Here is a 16926-nt window from a genome sequence, read left to right as displayed (position 1 = left end):
GGATGTACCCTGGTGCAGATAGGAGCTGGAGGCACAGGGAATTCAGGGTGGATGATACCTTCAGGACCAGGGGTGTGAGTGGTGTTACTGGGAGGGTAGAGGGAGAGTGGGTTGGAAAGAGGGAACCAATTACAAGGATCTACATGTGCCCTCCTCCCTGGGGGATGGACAACAGAAAAGTGGGTGAAGGGAGCCACCGGACAGGGCAAGATATGACAAAATAATAATTTATAAATTATCGGGGGCTCATGGGGGAGGAGGGAGCGGAGAGGACCTGATGCCAGGGGCTTAAGTGGAGAGCAAATGCTTTGAAAATGATGAGGGCAATGAATGTACAGATGTGCTTTACACAATTGATGTATGTATGGATTGTGGTAAGCATTGAATGAGCCCCTAATAAAACGTTTAAAAAAACAGAAAAATTCAGGCATAAGCTTTTTAGTGTGGGGTATATGGTAAGCACCAGCTCCAGATCCATCCCTAAAGATGGATTTGATTCTATCAATCTAGGAAAAGGACAGGGAAATCTGTATGTTTGAACAAGACTTTCAAGTCATTTTACACAGTGAGAAGGGCACCCACCTACTGACTAATATGTGGGAACCACCGCATTCCTTTGGGAGAGACAAGCAGGACTCTGGACTCTGTCTCTAGGTTGAAGTGGAATGAGAAAGCAAGGAAGAATGGGCAGGCATGTGTGCTACTTCTTTCAGAACCTTAGAAACCAGCCTTAGTCACATCACCGCATGAGATGTTCACTAGATGACTGTATGTTATCAAACAGAAAGAAAGATATTGAGAAGCAGCATCAAAGGAAGTGAATAAATAACATTTTGTAAACAACATTATTCTACTAAGGAGGACACATATGGCAGCAATGGACTGCTGAGAAAGATGCACAAGGTGCATGTGAAACGGGCTACAGATGGCTGGCACGATAATTCACACTGACCTACAGGAGAGACGGGCTTTCTGTGCCCGCAAAGAGTGACAGTCTCAGAAACACACGAGGGCAGTCCTACCCTGCCCCCTAGGGTTTCTGTGAGGGGGCAGAGACTCGGTGGCAGTGATTTTGGTTTGGATTGTGATCCATTCTTCAATAAACTTCGAGAATCAGTCTGAGTTACCCAAAGACGCACTTGAATTTTTTGAACCAAGATAAATGTTTTGACCCTGGCAGTTTAGAACAAGGTTATTTTTTGTAGAAGTCGAGCACAAAGCAGTAGAAGGTGTGGTCAAGTGAAATTTCTTAATATGGCTCCTCTGTCTATGTCTCTCTACCTCCCACCAAATAACTGGGTGGGACTACATAAATAAATGTGTGACACTAACAGACGGGACTGGTCAGTTTGGGTTGCCACCTTTCTGTCTCTGAGAGGCCCATCTCAGAAGCAGGAACGGAGAGACTTCCCAGGACCATCTAGGAAGAAGAGCTACCGGCCCAGCACCTATGGAACCCCTTCCTGTCGTGGCAGGGCAGCGTAGGCTGAGGCCAGGAGGGCAGATGACAGAACAGAAGAGCAGCACCAGGACTACGAAACGGTGGGGTGGGTGTCCTGACCCACAAAGGCCGAGGCCAAAGAACCACGTGGCACAGAGCCACATGGCTGCTGGCTGAGGAGAGGGGTTGCTGTAGACCATTAACTGTATCCTTACTGTTGGCTGGTCCAGGCTAATGGATCCTGGCTACCAACTTCTCTAATGAACCCCAACACCGTGCATGTTGGCCGTGAGTTTTGTGTGGACATGACAATCAATTAAAGAAAGATTGTATGGGAGGAACTGTGAGTGTCGGGATGGGGTTCAAGAAGGATGGGGGTGAGGGGCAGCATGTATGACCGCTGACTTATGGCAACTGGGCTTGGGTTGCTGTGGAGAAGGAACTTCCTTCTCCCAGTTGAAGCTGGAGGAGCTCAGAGGGGCCTTCACACCACTTTATTAGAAGTTCAGGGGGGTGTGCATGTGAATTTAAGGAGTATGTAAATGCCTATGTCTCTCTGTATAAAGCAGTCAGAGCTGAGCTCCTTTCATTTATGAGCCATTATAATCATCAATATCCTCTAGCAATAGGAAAACATTTCAATTTAGCATTCACACAAGAGATAAAGGCTTTTCTCAACTACAGACACACAGGCACATAGAGTGTTTATATATTTTACACCCTCCTTTCCAGGTGGAAAATAAACACAGAGCTAGAACACTAATCAGGTATTACTGTTGTGTTTCTTCCTACCGGGCACAGACTTGTTAACTAATTTGAGCTCACAAAGCGGCAATAACAAAAGATAACCTGTAACCTTTCTTCCAGTAGAAAAGATATCTCCATCATCCAAAAAATATTATCAAAAAAGTTGATCATAAAAACAAACTTGCAATCATTACTGTTACCAGTATTGAATGGCTTATCAGTTAGACACAAATAACGCAAAAAACCACAATGAAGCAAAATTATTTTAGATCAGCAGAGTGAAGAAAAATTAGGTAAATAATTAGGTCTATAGCCAGTTGGAATTTACTTTAAAAGCTAATAAAAGACATGCCAACACCTTGTCATTTCTTACTCATAGTGACCTTAGACAACAGAGCAATTGTTCCATAGGATTTCAAGACAGTAAATTTTAGTCCTGTAGAGCAGGCTGGTGCACCTGAATAGAATCATTTAGCTAGAAATTGAGCACTTAACCCTTGCTCCAAGAAGGCTTCATATTAACATGAATGTGTTTAAATAAACATGAGCCCTTGATGAGGCTTGGTATTCCTGTAAAGAGTTCCAGTCTCGGACACCCCCCACAGCAGTTCTACTACGAGTCGGCATCAGCTCGGTGACAGTGAGTTGAGTTTGATAGGTGGTTCTACTTAGGCAGCTCCATAGTTGTGCTCAAATTTCCAATGTGAGAGCATAATGTTCAGAAGTAAAACATAGATCCCTTGTGCAAATATGAAATGAGCACGTCAAAATTTAATACATTAACTAATGACGAAATTGGTAAGATGTTAAAGCCAGTTCAAAGAGCATTAGAGATGATGGACATACATTAATAAAAAATTGTTAGAATGATGGCAGAGTTAGATACAAAGTCAATTAATGTCTAACTGAACAATAAGTGGAGGCACTCTAGCTCTGGTGACACGAGTCAGAATTGACTTGATGGCAGTGAGTTTGGGAACAGTAAGTAATAATTATGGAGTTATCTGGTCCAGTGATTCATTCACTGCCATCAAGTTGAGTCTGACTCAAAGTAGCCCTTTGTGCCAGAGAAGAACTGCCCCCTTTTAATTTCTGATACTTGGAATCTTTATAGGAGTAGACAGCCTCATCTTTCTCCTGCAGAGCAGCTGGTGGGCTCGTACCATTGACCTTGATATTAGCAGCTCATTATGTAATCCACCACACCACCGGAGTTGCATCAGACACTTAACAAAAGTCTACAAGTTAAATCAGCCTGTAACCCACTGCCAGCAGGTCTATTTTCACTTATAGGGAAAATACAACCGAGTGAGACAGCTTCAGAGGGTATTCAAGGCTGTAAATCTTTAAAAGAGCAAACTGGAAACCCAGGCTTGATGAACCTACAGGGATATCAAGGAGAACAAAGGTTTCCCAGAAGGGGTTCAGGGGAGAGTGATGGGTAAAAGGGAGGGGATGTCAAGTAATCCAGGAAGAAAAAGTATGTTTGGAAACTAATTACAGAAGTAATGGTACAATTATACTTAACGTGATTAAACTTTGGAATGCCATGACATTTCTATTAACTCCTAAATAATAATAAATTAAAAGGACAACAAACAAACATAGATCCAGGAATGAGTTTGGGGCTTACACTAAATCCGAGTTCCAACTTAAGAACAAGTAGTTTTTATGTCATGACCCTGCTTAATACTCATCCTCAGGAAGGGAACACAGAGGGGATGGGTGGCATAGCAAAATATGATCAATAATTTAGATGCCCAGCTGTGGGGGAAGCCAGCCCCACAGCTAATCATGGGTTCAGTAGACTCAATTGTACAGTTAAAATAGAGAGAGAGATTATAGTAAAGTCATAGAGAATATATGAGATAGGACAGAGAGTAAAATGAAAGAATAAGACACATTTCCTGGTAGTATGCTCACCTTCTGGTGCCATGATCTCAACAGTCAGGTCCGCACATAGGGCAGAAAGGGCAGGAGAGAAAGAGAAATTTATTACTAACCAAGGTTTATATATCTTTTGGGGGCATGCAAGCCCCCTAATTACAGGTAAATACATACTCACAGGAAGGGGTTGTACTATAGGTAACACAGTAATGGGAGGGGTACGATCTAGGAGTATACACGCAATAGGAAGGGGAGGGATTGGAGGTACACATGTGACCCTCAAGATGGACAGATCCTAACTTTGGATGTCACTGAGCAGGTTTGACCACTTCTCTGTCTCTCCATAGAAACAATTACTATCCTTATCTGTAGGATGTGAGCCCTACCTACAGTGGACCAGACAATAGTCTGATGGTTGAATGCCTTCAAGGAGAGTATCTCTAAGCATCTGACATCCCACCATGTACTGGCAAACAGACTCCAATGTTTGGCATAACTTTGGGGAAACAGCTACATGGACAGCCACCCCTCCCCCCCAGAAGAATTCACTTCACAGGACAGCACTGAAGCTATATCTCAGGGAGAGGGACGTGTCTGATCAGAGCACATGGGAGCAAATGAAAGGGGAGGAAGAGAGAGTGGAGCACATCCTGGCCCACCAAGCCTGGAGGACAATATCCCTACTCAGAGTAGCCAATGCACAGAGAGGACCATATGGCTGCACTATGAGACACGACATCCCTTGCTGAACCATAGCCCTACAGGGGACAACACTAGAGACATAGTGTGGGAATTGCACCTGATCTGACCCCACCACACCGAGGTAAAACACTAAGGGCGTGCAACAGAACAGCAAGGATGAGCAGAGCAAGGAAGTCCTGAGGGAATACCAAAAATAGACTTTGGGGCCAGGGCATGGCACCCCATCATACTCAACTGGAAAATGCCCCTAAAGGTCAACAAACAGACCTTGAACTATTTACTGGCTTTTCTCTTTTTTTTGTCATAATTTTTGTTGTTGTTTGTCATTGTTTCATTTCCTTTTGTCACTTTGTTTTGCTCTGTCTTGGTTTTTTGTGCCTATTATTATCTCTGCAGGTCTATCTAGATAAGATAGGCTGGATAAACAATCTGGAGGAGAAAACAATGGTTCCAGGGGCACATGGGAGAAGAGGAGGTGGGGGGAAAGGAATTAACCAACCCCGGGACAAGGGAGTAACAAGTGATCCAAAGTCAGTGGCAAGGAGGGTGTAAGAGGCCTGGGAGGGATTGATCAAGGGCAATGTAACCGAGAGGACTTACTGAAACCCAAATGAAGGCTGAGTATGAGAGTGGGGCAAGAGGAAAGCAAAAGGAAATAGAGGAAAGAACTAGGAGGCAAAGAGCATTTATAGAGGTCTAAATACAGGCATATACATATGTAAATATATTTATATATGTAAATATATAGGATGATGAGGAAATAGATCTATGTGTACATATTTATAGGTTTAGTATTAAGGTAGCAGATGGACATTGGGCCTCCACTCAAGTACTCCCTCAATGTAAGAACATTTTGTTCTATTAAATTGGCACTCCATGATGCTCACCTTCTCTACATGATCGCTGAAAACAAATATGTGCATAAGCAAATGTGGTGAAGAAAGCTGATGGTGCCTGGCTATCAAAAGATATAGCATCTGGGGTCTTAAAGGCTTGAAGGTAAACAAGCAGCCATTTAGCTCAGAAGCAACAAAGCCCATATGAAAGAAGCACACCAGCCTGTGTGATCACAAGTTGTTGAAGAGATCAGGTATCAGGCATCAAAGAACAAAAAATCATATCATTGTGAATGAGGGAGAGTCCAGATTTGGGACCCAAAACCCATCTGTAAGCAACTGGATACGCCCTTACAGGGAGGCAATGAGCCAGTCATGGTGCACTGTAGCCATGATGAAACATGCAACTTTCTAGTTCTTAAATGTTTCCTCCCCCTCCACTATCATGATCCCAACAAATCTGGCTAGCCCAGAGGATATACAGACAGGAACTGGAAACACAGGGAATCCAGGTCAGATGATCCCTTCAGAAACAGTAGTGAGAGTGGCAATACCAGGAGGGTGGAGGGAAGGTAGGGTAAAAAGGGACCGATTACAAGGATCTACATGTAATCTCCTCCCTGGTGGGCAGACAATAGAAAGGTGGGTGAAGGGAGACATCGGACAGTATAAGACATGACAAAATAATAATAATTTATAAACTATCAAGGGTTCATGGGGGAGGGAGGCATGGGGAGGGAAGGGAAAAAATGAGGAGCTGATGCTAGGGGCTTAAGTGGAGAGCAAATGTTTTGAGAATGATGAGGGCAAAAAATGTACAAATGGCTTGACACACAATGCATGTATGTATGGAATGTGATGAGTTGTACGAGCACCCCCAAAAAATGATTTAAAAAAAAACTTTGGGAGGGAGGGGGAAAAAAAAGAGGCCCTGATACAGAGGGCTTAAGCGGAGAGCAAATGCTTTGAGAGTGATTAGGGCAAAGAATGTACGGATGTGCTTTATACAATTGATGTATGTATATGTGTGGATTGTGATAAGAGTTGTTTGAGCCCCTAATAAAATGTAAAAAAAGAAAATTATTAGGGCAAAGAATGTACAGATGTGCTTTATATAATTAATGTGTGTATATGCATGGATTGTGATAAGAGTTGTATGAGCCCCTAATAAAATGTTTAAAAAAAAACAACTTTGGGAGAGACAAAGCCTGGGAAAAGTCTTTTTATATCCTACACCCAGCTATCAGATAAAATAGCATATAGGGTCTGAAAGGCTTGTCTTCAAGCAAGCAGCCATCTAAGTGAGAGGTCAACTAAGTCCACATGGGAGAAACACACCGTCATTAGTCACACACACACACACACACACACCATCATTAGTCACACACACACACGTGAAGCATATAATCCAAAACTGAAGGATGGATTCGTATCAGAGCCTAAAGTGTGAGAATGTGGTTTACAGAAGGTTATGGATGACAGGGGGAGCCCAAGATTCATTTGTGGAACAATACAGGAAACAAGCCTCTGGTGAGCTCACTCTATCCACAATTGAGGGACAGGAGGAAAGTGGTTACTAAACAGAGTGCATCAGCGAGAGGAGTGTAGAGGATCAGAGGCACAAATCTGACTTGAACAGTTTAAACATTTGGTAGCAGATCCCTGCTGTGATGCAGGCTGGACCTGATCTGGTTTCCAAAAGCTTCTCCATTTTAAGTTTGCATTGTTCTGTTTAGTTTTTGCTTATTCGTATTAGGGTGGATCTCAAAGGTGTTATGTTCTCGGAGCTCACCCTTTTGAAGTTATGTTGTACGTTCCTCCATTTTTCAGTATATAGAACCCAGGATTGATGAACCCAGAGGGTAGAATAAGGGCTTCAGGGGGGAGGGAGGTACAGTGGTGGTGGTGGGGTAAAGGGGAGATGAAGGCAAGGTATCCATGTAGAAAAAAGTTTGGAAACTGATTATGGTATAGCAATTGTATAATTCTGCTGGATGTGATTGAATTGTGGAATGATATATGTTTTAAATCCCAATTCATATATATATATATATATATATATATATATATATATATATATATTTAAGCAAAGTGCCTCTTCTTTCCTCTTTCTCCTCGCCAAGAAGCAACTGAAGAGTTCCACCTGATAAACCACAGACCTTCCCGTTTGCAGCCCACTGCATAACTCCTGGACTACTGAATTGTAAAATAACTTGGTCAAGATCAGAACAGTACTCTAAGAACACTCAGTAATCCTTTTTTTTTCTATTCCCAATATTTTGGTAATTTTTCTCACAGGAATGAGACATCAGAAATATCACATGGAATTTATCTTCAGTAAAAATGTCCTTGCATGTAATACTAAGGATATTGTTCTCTAATGTAAACATTCTTTTGGGTCACCTTTCTCTGGAATAGGTACAAATATGGATCGCTAATTGTCAGTTGCCCAAGTAGCTGTCTCCCAAATTTCCTAGCACAGATGTGTGAGTGTTTCCAGTGATTCATAAGTTTGTTGGAACACTTTAACTGGTATTCCAGTGCAGCTTGAACTTCTTCCTTCAGTACCATTGGTTCTTGCTCATACGACTAGCTGTTTTTGGTACATTGACACTTTCCATCTTCTTTTGAAACTTCCTGCATGGTTCACTATGTTGCCCATAGACTCTTTCAATATTGCAAATATAGGCTTGAATCTTTTCTTTAGTTCTTTCAGCTTAAGATATACTGAGCGTGTTCTTCCTTTTTGGTGTAATTCTAGGTCTTTGCACATTTCATTATAAAATTCAATTTTTTCTTCTGTTCAGCTCTTTTACCAACGTCTATTGCAACAGCACATTGACAGGGAGCTGCCAGAGGTTCAGGCCAGATTCAGAAAAGGATGTGGGAAAGGGGATTTCATTGCTGATGTCAGCTACACCTTGGCTGATAGCAGAGAACACCAGAAAGATGTTTACTTGTGTTTTATTGACTCTGCTAAGGCGCTTTACTGTGTGGATCATAACAAACTATAAATAGCCTTGAAAAGTAAGGCATTAGCTAGCCAGAAAATGACAAGGGGAGGAGATGGTAAGTGGAAGGAAACTGGCAGGCATTTTAAAATCAAAGTCGAGCTGGAGACAAGCTTCACACACACACTTCTCAAGCACAAAGGAAGAGGAATAACCGAATAGATTATGTTTCCTTATCAGTGGAAAAGACCAGAGATATTAGAGATAATGAAATGGCCCAGGGAAGAAAGACTAGGTGTTCACACAACCCCCACAAAGACTGAATAACTCCTGAGTTTTAGGTCTGAGACAAACGCACAGCACGAAGTCTGGGGTGCTGGGTTGATAAGAGTGCCAAAATATACTAACCTGAAAGGAGGAGGGACACTACAGAGAAGCAGCCAATTACAGTAGTCCTGCCAGAAAGCCAACCTTTGGTGGGAAGTCCACCCTTAGCCAATATAAGGTGACGATTTGCTGGCCTTTTAGACTACGTGAGGGCCATTTGGATTTATTTTTCCAAATTATCCCCCTTCAATCAACTCACTCTTTCTGTTCAAACTTTTTATCTAACTCTTGTCTGATTTTTTTTCCCTAGTCTGAAATCATTCTTGTTGAGTGGGAGCAGAACCAAGGAGCGGAGAGCCTTGAAACTCGGAGCTTTCTCACGGCAACAATGGGAATTCCAAAACACTTCAGTGTGCTCATGGGGGACCTGTACATGGATCAAAAGGCAGTGTGTGACCAGAACAAGGGGATGCTGCATGGTTGAAAACCAAGAAAGGTGTGCCACAGGGTTGTATCTCCTCACCATACTTATCCATTCTGCACGCTGAACACATCGTCAGAGAAGCTGGCCTAAATGAAGAAGAACGTGGCATCAGGATTGGAGGAAGGCTGACTAACCTGGGACATGCAGGTGACACAACCTTGTTTGCTGAAGCACTTGCTGATGAAGATCAAGGGTAGCAGCCTTCAATATGAATGACAACTCAATGGAAAGAAAACCAAAATCCTCACAACTGGACCAATTGATAACACCTTGATAAACGGAGAAAAGATTGACATTTTCAAGGATTTTATTTGACTTGGATCCACAAAGGTCAGGAAAGCAGCAGTAAAAAGATCATGGCGCATTGCGCTGGGTAAATTTGCTGCACAAGAAAGACCTCTTTAAAGTGTTCAAAAACAAAAGTTACTTGGAGAACTGTTGAAGGCTATTAAGACTCAGCCTTGAAACAGCTGAGAAGTCTCATGACCTATGTGTCAGTGCTTGCTGATTCCTTCTGCTACTTAACATTTTGAATAGACGGTCAAGAACAAGAAAGTATGCAAGCTCTGGGAAAATAGGTTGTTTAATTTTCTCAAGGATGCCTGGCTTGGCAGAAGATAGAGTTGCTATGTGTATCAAATGTGCTTGCTTAACAATGAGATAATTAACCCTGGGTTTTTTCTGCATGGATAAAAGGAGTATGTAGAATAAACTCGGGGCTTCAATATTTACTGTTGCCCTCCCAATACTTTCTGTCTATCTTTTTTCCCTTAATCCTCACTCCCTCTTTCAGGACTGTTTGACTCATCGGCTGAATCCAGCAGAGGACTAAAGTGTGCCTGACCCAAGCCATGGTCTTAAATAGCCTCATATACATGTGAAAATTGGACCCTGAATAAGGAAAACTGAAGAAAAATCGGTGCATTTGAATCATGGTGCTGGCAGAGAACATTCAAAGTACCATGGACTGGCAAAATAACAAGCATGTCTGTCTTGGAAGAAGTAAAATCAGAATGCTCCTTAGAGGCAAGGATAGCAAGACTTCTCTCTTGTGCTTCAGACACGTCATCAACAGAGACCAGTCCCTGGAGGACATCATGGCTAGACCTTACGGCAAACTAGAGGGGCAGCAAAAGAGAAAGACCTTCTACAAGATGGATTGATGCAATGGCTGCAGTGGTACAGAACTGGGTGATGGGGTCCTTACAGGGGACGTATATAAAATAAAGCATTTGTGGGGGAAAGGTCAACCCCCACACTAATCGTGGGTTCGAAAGGTGCAATTGTACGGTTATATATAATAAAGTCATAGAGAGCATGAGAGATAGAAGAGCGACTGAAATAAAGGAGTCAGACACATTTCATGGAAGCATGCTCACCTCAGCCTCACTTGGTGGTCCACTTGGAGAGACGCCTGAGGGCAGGAGGGGGATAAGAAGGAGGACAAGGGGAAAGGGAACAGGGGAGCGGGCCTGGGGAGAGGACGGGAAGAGCCGAGGGAGCTCTTTATTACTAACCAAGGGTTATATATGTCTGGGGGGCATGCAAGCCCTCTAATTACAGGTAGAGACATATGTCACAGAAAAGGGTTGCACTATAGGGTATACAGCAATGAAAGGGGGACAATCTAGGGATATACACGCAAAGGAAAAGGAAGGGATTGGGGGCATACATGTGACAAGAAGGGCGGACCCTAGATTCAGGATGGCAACCTAACTTTGGATGTCACTGAGCAGGTTTGACCTGTTCTCTGGAAACCATTATCAGTAGGGTGTAAACCCCACCTACAGGGACCAGACTGATAGTCGCACACCTTTAGGGAGAAGCAGCCCATTGTCCTTAGCAGCAAGGGGCCACCCCTACCTTGGTGGTACCAGACAGTAGTCTGGCAACTGACTGCCTTCAGGGAGGATGTCCTTAGCATCTGACCCCCACTATATGCTGGCAAGTAGCCTCTAATGTTTGGCATGTCTTTGGGGGAGGCAAAGCTGGGGAAAAGTCTTTGTATAATCCCACAAGCATTACTGGTTTAACTGAAATTAAAATTTAACTAGGTATCATATATTTTATAATGGCATCCCTACTGATGAGTTAAAAAGTTTACCAAGTTAGTTCGGCTCCATTGACAGCCGTCTCATTGTCATGGAGTTGGTTACAACCCTGTAGAACAGACTAGAACCACCCTTGCAGGTCTCTGAGACAATACATCTTGACAGGCATAGAAAACCTCTTTTTTCTGCTTGGCACCTCCTGGTGGTTTGGAACCACAAGGGCAGCAACCCACGACACCACCAGGGCTCCTTTTCTGGACTTTACAGTTCTTAAATCTGTGCTTTAGCTTCCTGTCCCTACCTTAAAAAAACACCCAGTCCATGTCATCAAGTCGATGGGGACGCATAGCGACCCTATAGGAGAGGGTAGAACTGCCCACTAGTCGAAAGCCCCAACTTTCTCTCAGGACTGCTGGCGGTTTCAAACTGCAGACCTTGCAGTAAGCAGCCCATCGCGTAGTCACTCCGCCCCCAGGGATCCTACCCTTACCCAAATATAGCAATAAGCACACTGGTTCCGTGGGCCGGAGTCCTGGTGGCGCCCCACGCGCTTCTTTAGGGTCCCTTTGAGCGGAAATCAACGCAAGCACAGTGGCTTGGGTGGTTCCGCTATGTTGCTGTTCGCCCCGTTACCACTGGGTGTCGTTTATGCCTCGCAGTCGGCTGGGTCACCGCGGAGCAGGCACCCGCAGGCGTGCGGCGCGGCCCAGGAACGTCTCGGGTTTCACGGACCGGCGCTGTTCACGTGCGCCCGAAGCGGTCGCTCGCATGCGCAGAACTGCTCCCAGGAGACCGGGACTGCGCACGCGCGCCGACGCCGTCCCGACGCTCCGCGGGAAGCGGAAGGGAAGGGGTGGGGCTACTGGAGGCGCCACGAGCCGGGCTGACGGCTGGAGTCGCTCGGTCGCGTGCTAGGCGGCGCGCAGCGTCCTTCAGCGTTCCATGGAGGTGCCCGGCTCCGGGACGCCCCCGGATTCCAGCTCTGGGCTGGTTCCTTCTGACAACTGGACCCCGCAAAAAGAGGATCTTAGCAACCAGGCGAGTGTGGGAGTGGGCGGGCAGGCTCACGGCACGGGGACGGGGCGCCCTCAGCAGCTGCTCGGCGCCCTTCGCTGTTGGCCTTCCTCGGTCCCTGGTACCTGGTCCACCGGTACCAGACACCTGGGACCTGATGGCAGTGTTTGACTCCGCTTGGCCTGCGCTCTGCCTCGTTGCCGTGGTCTGTTTCTTCATCGCGGTACTTTAAGCGCCCCTCTGCGGTAAGGGAGACCCTGAGGTCTCCTCCTGTAGCCTTGAGGTGGAGGTGCCTGTAACCTGGGAGCCACCCTTGACATCCACCACGAAGTTTTCTGTTTTGCCTCCAAAGCGCATTTCAAGCTTGTCACTTGCCTGCCCTTGTATTAGCCTAGGCCAGTCACCACGATCTCCCCTTGGCACCCTGTCGAATCCTCCCCAGGGGCCTCGACCCCCTCACCGTTACCCTTTCCTAATCTTCCCCCACCACTCAGAGCAATGATCCCACATATTTATTTGAATGCCACTCTATTTTAATGAAGGGAATGGGGGCCAGTTAACATCCTACCTTCCATAACACGAAAAGCTTTTGAAAAATTGAGGTGTTGGGTGTTACAGATTCTGGTACTAAAGTTGTGCCCCAAACTAACTGACGTCTTGGGCAAGTCTCTTCAATCTCTCCATCCATTTCCTGTGTGAGCTGGAATTTATACGTGCTTTCTGAAAATGAATGGGAAAGTACTGTTCAGACATCTGAATGTTACTGCTGCTTCCATCTCCTGGAGGCTATATGAATTCAGCCTTGGCGTTCACCTGAAACCAGTTATTGGAGAGGTGATTATCAACTGAGGAGACGCTAAGATAGCTGATGCTAGGTGCCATCGGTCTTTTCCCATTCACAGCTCATAAGTAACCCTGGGTCACTGCCATTCGCAGCCGTTCCTGTGTGTGAACACATTGTGTGGATGCGTCTGTTTGAAAAACAATCCCACTCCCATCGAGTCTGTTCCAACTTTAGTGTTTCCTAGACAGAATCTTTAGGAGTGCAGACAGCCTCATTTTTTTTATCCTTCAGAGCATCTGGTGCATTTGAACCTCCCACCTCTGGTTAGCAGAGTAATGGCTACCGCATAATGTCTTCCCCCTTTTCACTGACCCTCGACCAAGACTCTGATAGAAAGTTCACTAAATTCAGGATGGCGTCCTCTTCCCTGGGAGATAGGAAGAACCAACCCCTAGTTTTAGAGCCACTCGAGATATTGGGTCAGGTATTTGTTTTCATTTGGTTAAATGTTCTTGTAGTCATGAAAAGTCTAGCCAGTTCAGTCATGGCAGAACCATGCTAGGCTTTGAAATTCAAAAGTGAATAAAGCTACAATAGGAAGTGATCGGTCCTGCTACCTCAGGTCAGGCATGTAGCACTATTCTCCGGTTTTATGTCTAGCCATGCCATTTAGTTCATCAGTCATAAAAATCACTAGGAAAAAGAGCAGTGCCCCAGGCCCACTTCTATGCAGTATTTTAAAAATGCAAAGCAAAACTTAAGTACAACTTAAAAGAACCAAAAGACTGATAATACGTTTAGTGCATAGCCTGTTTTTAATAGAAGATGTAAACCTTTTGTGGGAACTCTGCTGCTTGGTATGCATTCTGACAACAAAACCTTTGGTAAATCTAATCACGACTTTTGCCTCCAACTTTTCCCCACCTCCATCTCCACAGACTGCCCATTTTGAAAATCAGTACATAATAGTCCCTTATTCATCCCACATTGAGCATATTCTGAGAACCTCTGATTTAAAAATGTTTTCTCCCTTTATTGCAATAGATTAAAGAACAGAAAGTTGTTGTGGATGAACTTTCTAACCTGAAGAAAAACAGGGTGAGTTATTGGAGTATTTGTGTATACTCAGAATTGTATATATGGTTTATACATACGTAATATTAAGTACCAAGTACCTCAAAAATTCAACATTTTTAGTTACCAAATCACAGAAGTGAAACTATTCTAATATTAATATAATTCCCATTTTTATTTATGTGTCTATACGAGGGGGTACCCCCCAAAACCTGGAATCGCACAGGGCAAGCAAAGCTGTCATAGTACACCTCTTTTCTGCTAGGCAAGCATCGAGCAGCTCGCTCTAAGTTAGTGCCCCCAACAGCGTCACCTGGGAAGGTTCTCTCTGATCACAGTGAATTTTTCCATAAAAGCAGTTTTGCTTGAACTTCCTTTTTTGAGTGTGGCTATGAAACTTTGCTTCCCGCTCAGGGAAAAATGCCGCAGAAACTGTTTTGATGTTGAACACAGCTTATAGGGACAGCACTACGGGAAAAAACTCGGGTCTGAGTGGTTTCCTAATTTCAAAAAAGGTGTGAAATGTCGATTGATGACAAACTTCGTTCTGGTTATCCATCAACTTCCTGAAGGGAAAAATGTTTCCAAGAATGGAGTTGCAGCTTTGACAAATGTATTAAGTATAACAGAGAGTACTTTGAAGGGGATGAGGTTGTTTTGTAAAAAAATTTTAAAACATAGCTTTGAGAAAAATTAATTCCGGTGTTTTTTTGCGGGGGGGGGCACCCTCTCGTATGTGTAATGTTGAACATGGTTTTCCCCTGTCATGTGGTATGCTAACAGTTGTATTCACTGTTTTCTTATACCTGAGTTTGCTATTTTATAATAAATATATGAAAAAGAGGAAATATTTCTGTAACTGAATATGAGTAATTATTGAACAGAAGAAAAATGATAAAATCTCCCTGTAGATAACCCCAGTAATAATCTCAATCTTTCAAATGCTTAACCTGATTAACATTTATGACCAAGCAGACTGTCAAATTATCAAAAATTATGTTTTAAAATTTAGGAAAGCATTATAGTGAGCTCTTTAAGGCATTAAAATATTTTACAACGGAGTAGACATTGCTGTCATCTTTTGGGTAATCTTAGAAGTTGCACAAGTTTTTTAATTTCTTGAAAGTACATTGGGAGAATGTATCAAAACCTTAAAATATAACTGTTTGCCAAAGTAGTCCCATTTCTAGGAATTCATACTCAAAAGAGAGTCTTGGGGGTTCACCAAGATTTAGTTATAAGCATAATTATCACAATTCTGATTTTATAATAGTGAAAAGTTGGTAACAAGAGCTGAGGAAACAAAACTTGTATTTTATATCTATAAAGTAATGCTATAAGAGGACGTGTTTTGTAAGAAAAGATGTTAACCATATATCACTCATTGATTAAATCAACTTATAAAAATACTAGGTGCCTTTTCAGTTTAAAGAAAAAAAATACTATGGTATGTGTAAAAAAGAAAGAACTTCACCTCTGTTAAAGAAGCAATTTATGTGTGTTAGGTAGAAAATAACTTATTTTTTGTTTATATTTCCTAAAATGTTCCTCATAACATATGTTACCAAATTTCAAGAATAATTGAGTGATAATTAGTATTCCAAGTGTTGACAGATACTTGGGATCAAATCTTGATAGTACCTTAAATTATGTTTTACAGAAAGTATATAAGCAGCAGCAAAACAGCAACATATTCTTTCTGGCAGACCGAACAGAAATGCTTTCTGAAAGCAAAAGTAAGTTTCCTCAGACTTACGTAGAAATCCTCAGTCACTCGTAGACTGGAAAAGCATGGTGGTGCCTAAGTCGTACTATCTAGACCTGATTGTTTTCATATATTTATCTTATGATTGGAAGGAAGAAGTCTCTAATTGACCTGTTCATAAAATTAATACAATGGTTTGGTTTTCTTCAAGTTTTCATATCGAGTTGAGGTTGGCTCATAGTGACCCAATTAGGGGAGAACTGCCCCTTTGTGTTTCTGAGGCAGTTACTCTGAACAGGAGTAGAAAGCCCTGCCTTTTTCCCTCAGAATGGATGTTGGTTTTGAACTAGTGACCGTGTGGTTAGCAGCCCAATGCATTATCCACACCACCAGCAGTCTCTAGAGAAAGAGCTGGCAATCTGTTGTTATAAATATTCCAGCATAGAAAACCCCATGGGCTAGTTCTACTCTGTCACATTACGTACTGCGAGTCAAAGTCAGCTTGGTATCCCACAACAATAAGTTTTTTAAAAAGTTAGAAACCATTGTTATTGTTGTAAGTTTGAGATTTCAGCAACCTAGTTATGAATGACTGAATCTGAAAGGCATACTTTGAACTTCCAAATACTCAAATTAAATATTTTTATTTGGAAATTAAATAATAATAGTTTACCTAAACTGGTTGGCCCCCAGTGTCTGAGCCAAAATAAGCACTCAATAAATAGAAACTTTTTCTCAAACACATTTTTTATGACTAGCCTAATGTAAGTTAATATTGGTACTAGCAACACAATGTACATGAATCTCTGATGCCCAATGACAGGGTAGAGAGTCAGTATTTACTTAATATCTCTTTCTTCTCCCCTCCCCTCACAGATACATTGGATGAACTGAAAAAAGAATACCAAGAAATGGAAAACTCA

The 16926-nt window shown here is 43.0% G+C and overlaps 1 protein-coding gene and 1 long non-coding RNA gene across 2 annotated transcripts in view; one reads left to right on the top strand and one right to left on the bottom strand.

Annotated features, from left to right (window-relative positions):
• The window catches only part of LOC142424493 (uncharacterized), a 98777-nt gene extending 86622 nt beyond the window's left edge, over positions 1-12155 (bottom strand). Inside the window, exon 1 of the long non-coding RNA XR_012779370.1 lies at positions 11917-12155. This is a non-coding gene — a long non-coding RNA (uncharacterized LOC142424493). The remainder of the gene's footprint in view (positions 1-11916) is intronic.
• A 109-nt stretch (positions 12156-12264) lies between these two features.
• ASDURF (ASNSD1 upstream open reading frame) lies at positions 12265-16897 on the top strand. The gene is made up of 4 exons (XM_075529764.1): positions 12265-12464; positions 14269-14322; positions 16005-16034; positions 16880-16897. Exons 1-4 carry the CDS (start codon positions 12369-12371, stop codon positions 16895-16897), a joined length of 198 nt encoding a protein of 65 aa, XP_075385879.1. The 5' UTR covers positions 12265-12368.
• Positions 16898-16926: the final 29 nt, after the last annotated feature.

The sequence above is a fragment of the Tenrec ecaudatus genome, chromosome 13 (genome assembly GCF_050624435.1).
Source record: "Tenrec ecaudatus isolate mTenEca1 chromosome 13, mTenEca1.hap1, whole genome shotgun sequence".
Lineage (NCBI taxonomy): Eukaryota > Metazoa > Chordata > Mammalia > Afrosoricida > Tenrecidae > Tenrec > Tenrec ecaudatus.
The sequence above is the reverse complement of the archived record's forward strand: the minus strand, read 5'-3'. Positions and strand labels throughout refer to the sequence as shown.

Excerpts from the sequence above, each read along its gene's own strand:
- ASDURF (XM_075529764.1), top strand. The coding sequence starts at position 12,369 with ATGGAGGTGCCCGGCTCCGGGACGCCCCCGGATTCCAGCTCTGGGCTG. Across the intron at positions 12,465-14,268 it reads AAGAGGATCTTAGCAACCAG|ATTAAAGAACAGAAAGTTGT; the intron begins GCGAGTGTGGGA and ends TTATTGCAATAG. Across the intron at positions 14,323-16,004 it reads CTAACCTGAAGAAAAACAGG|ACCGAACAGAAATGCTTTCT; the intron begins GTGAGTTATTGG and ends TCTTTCTGGCAG.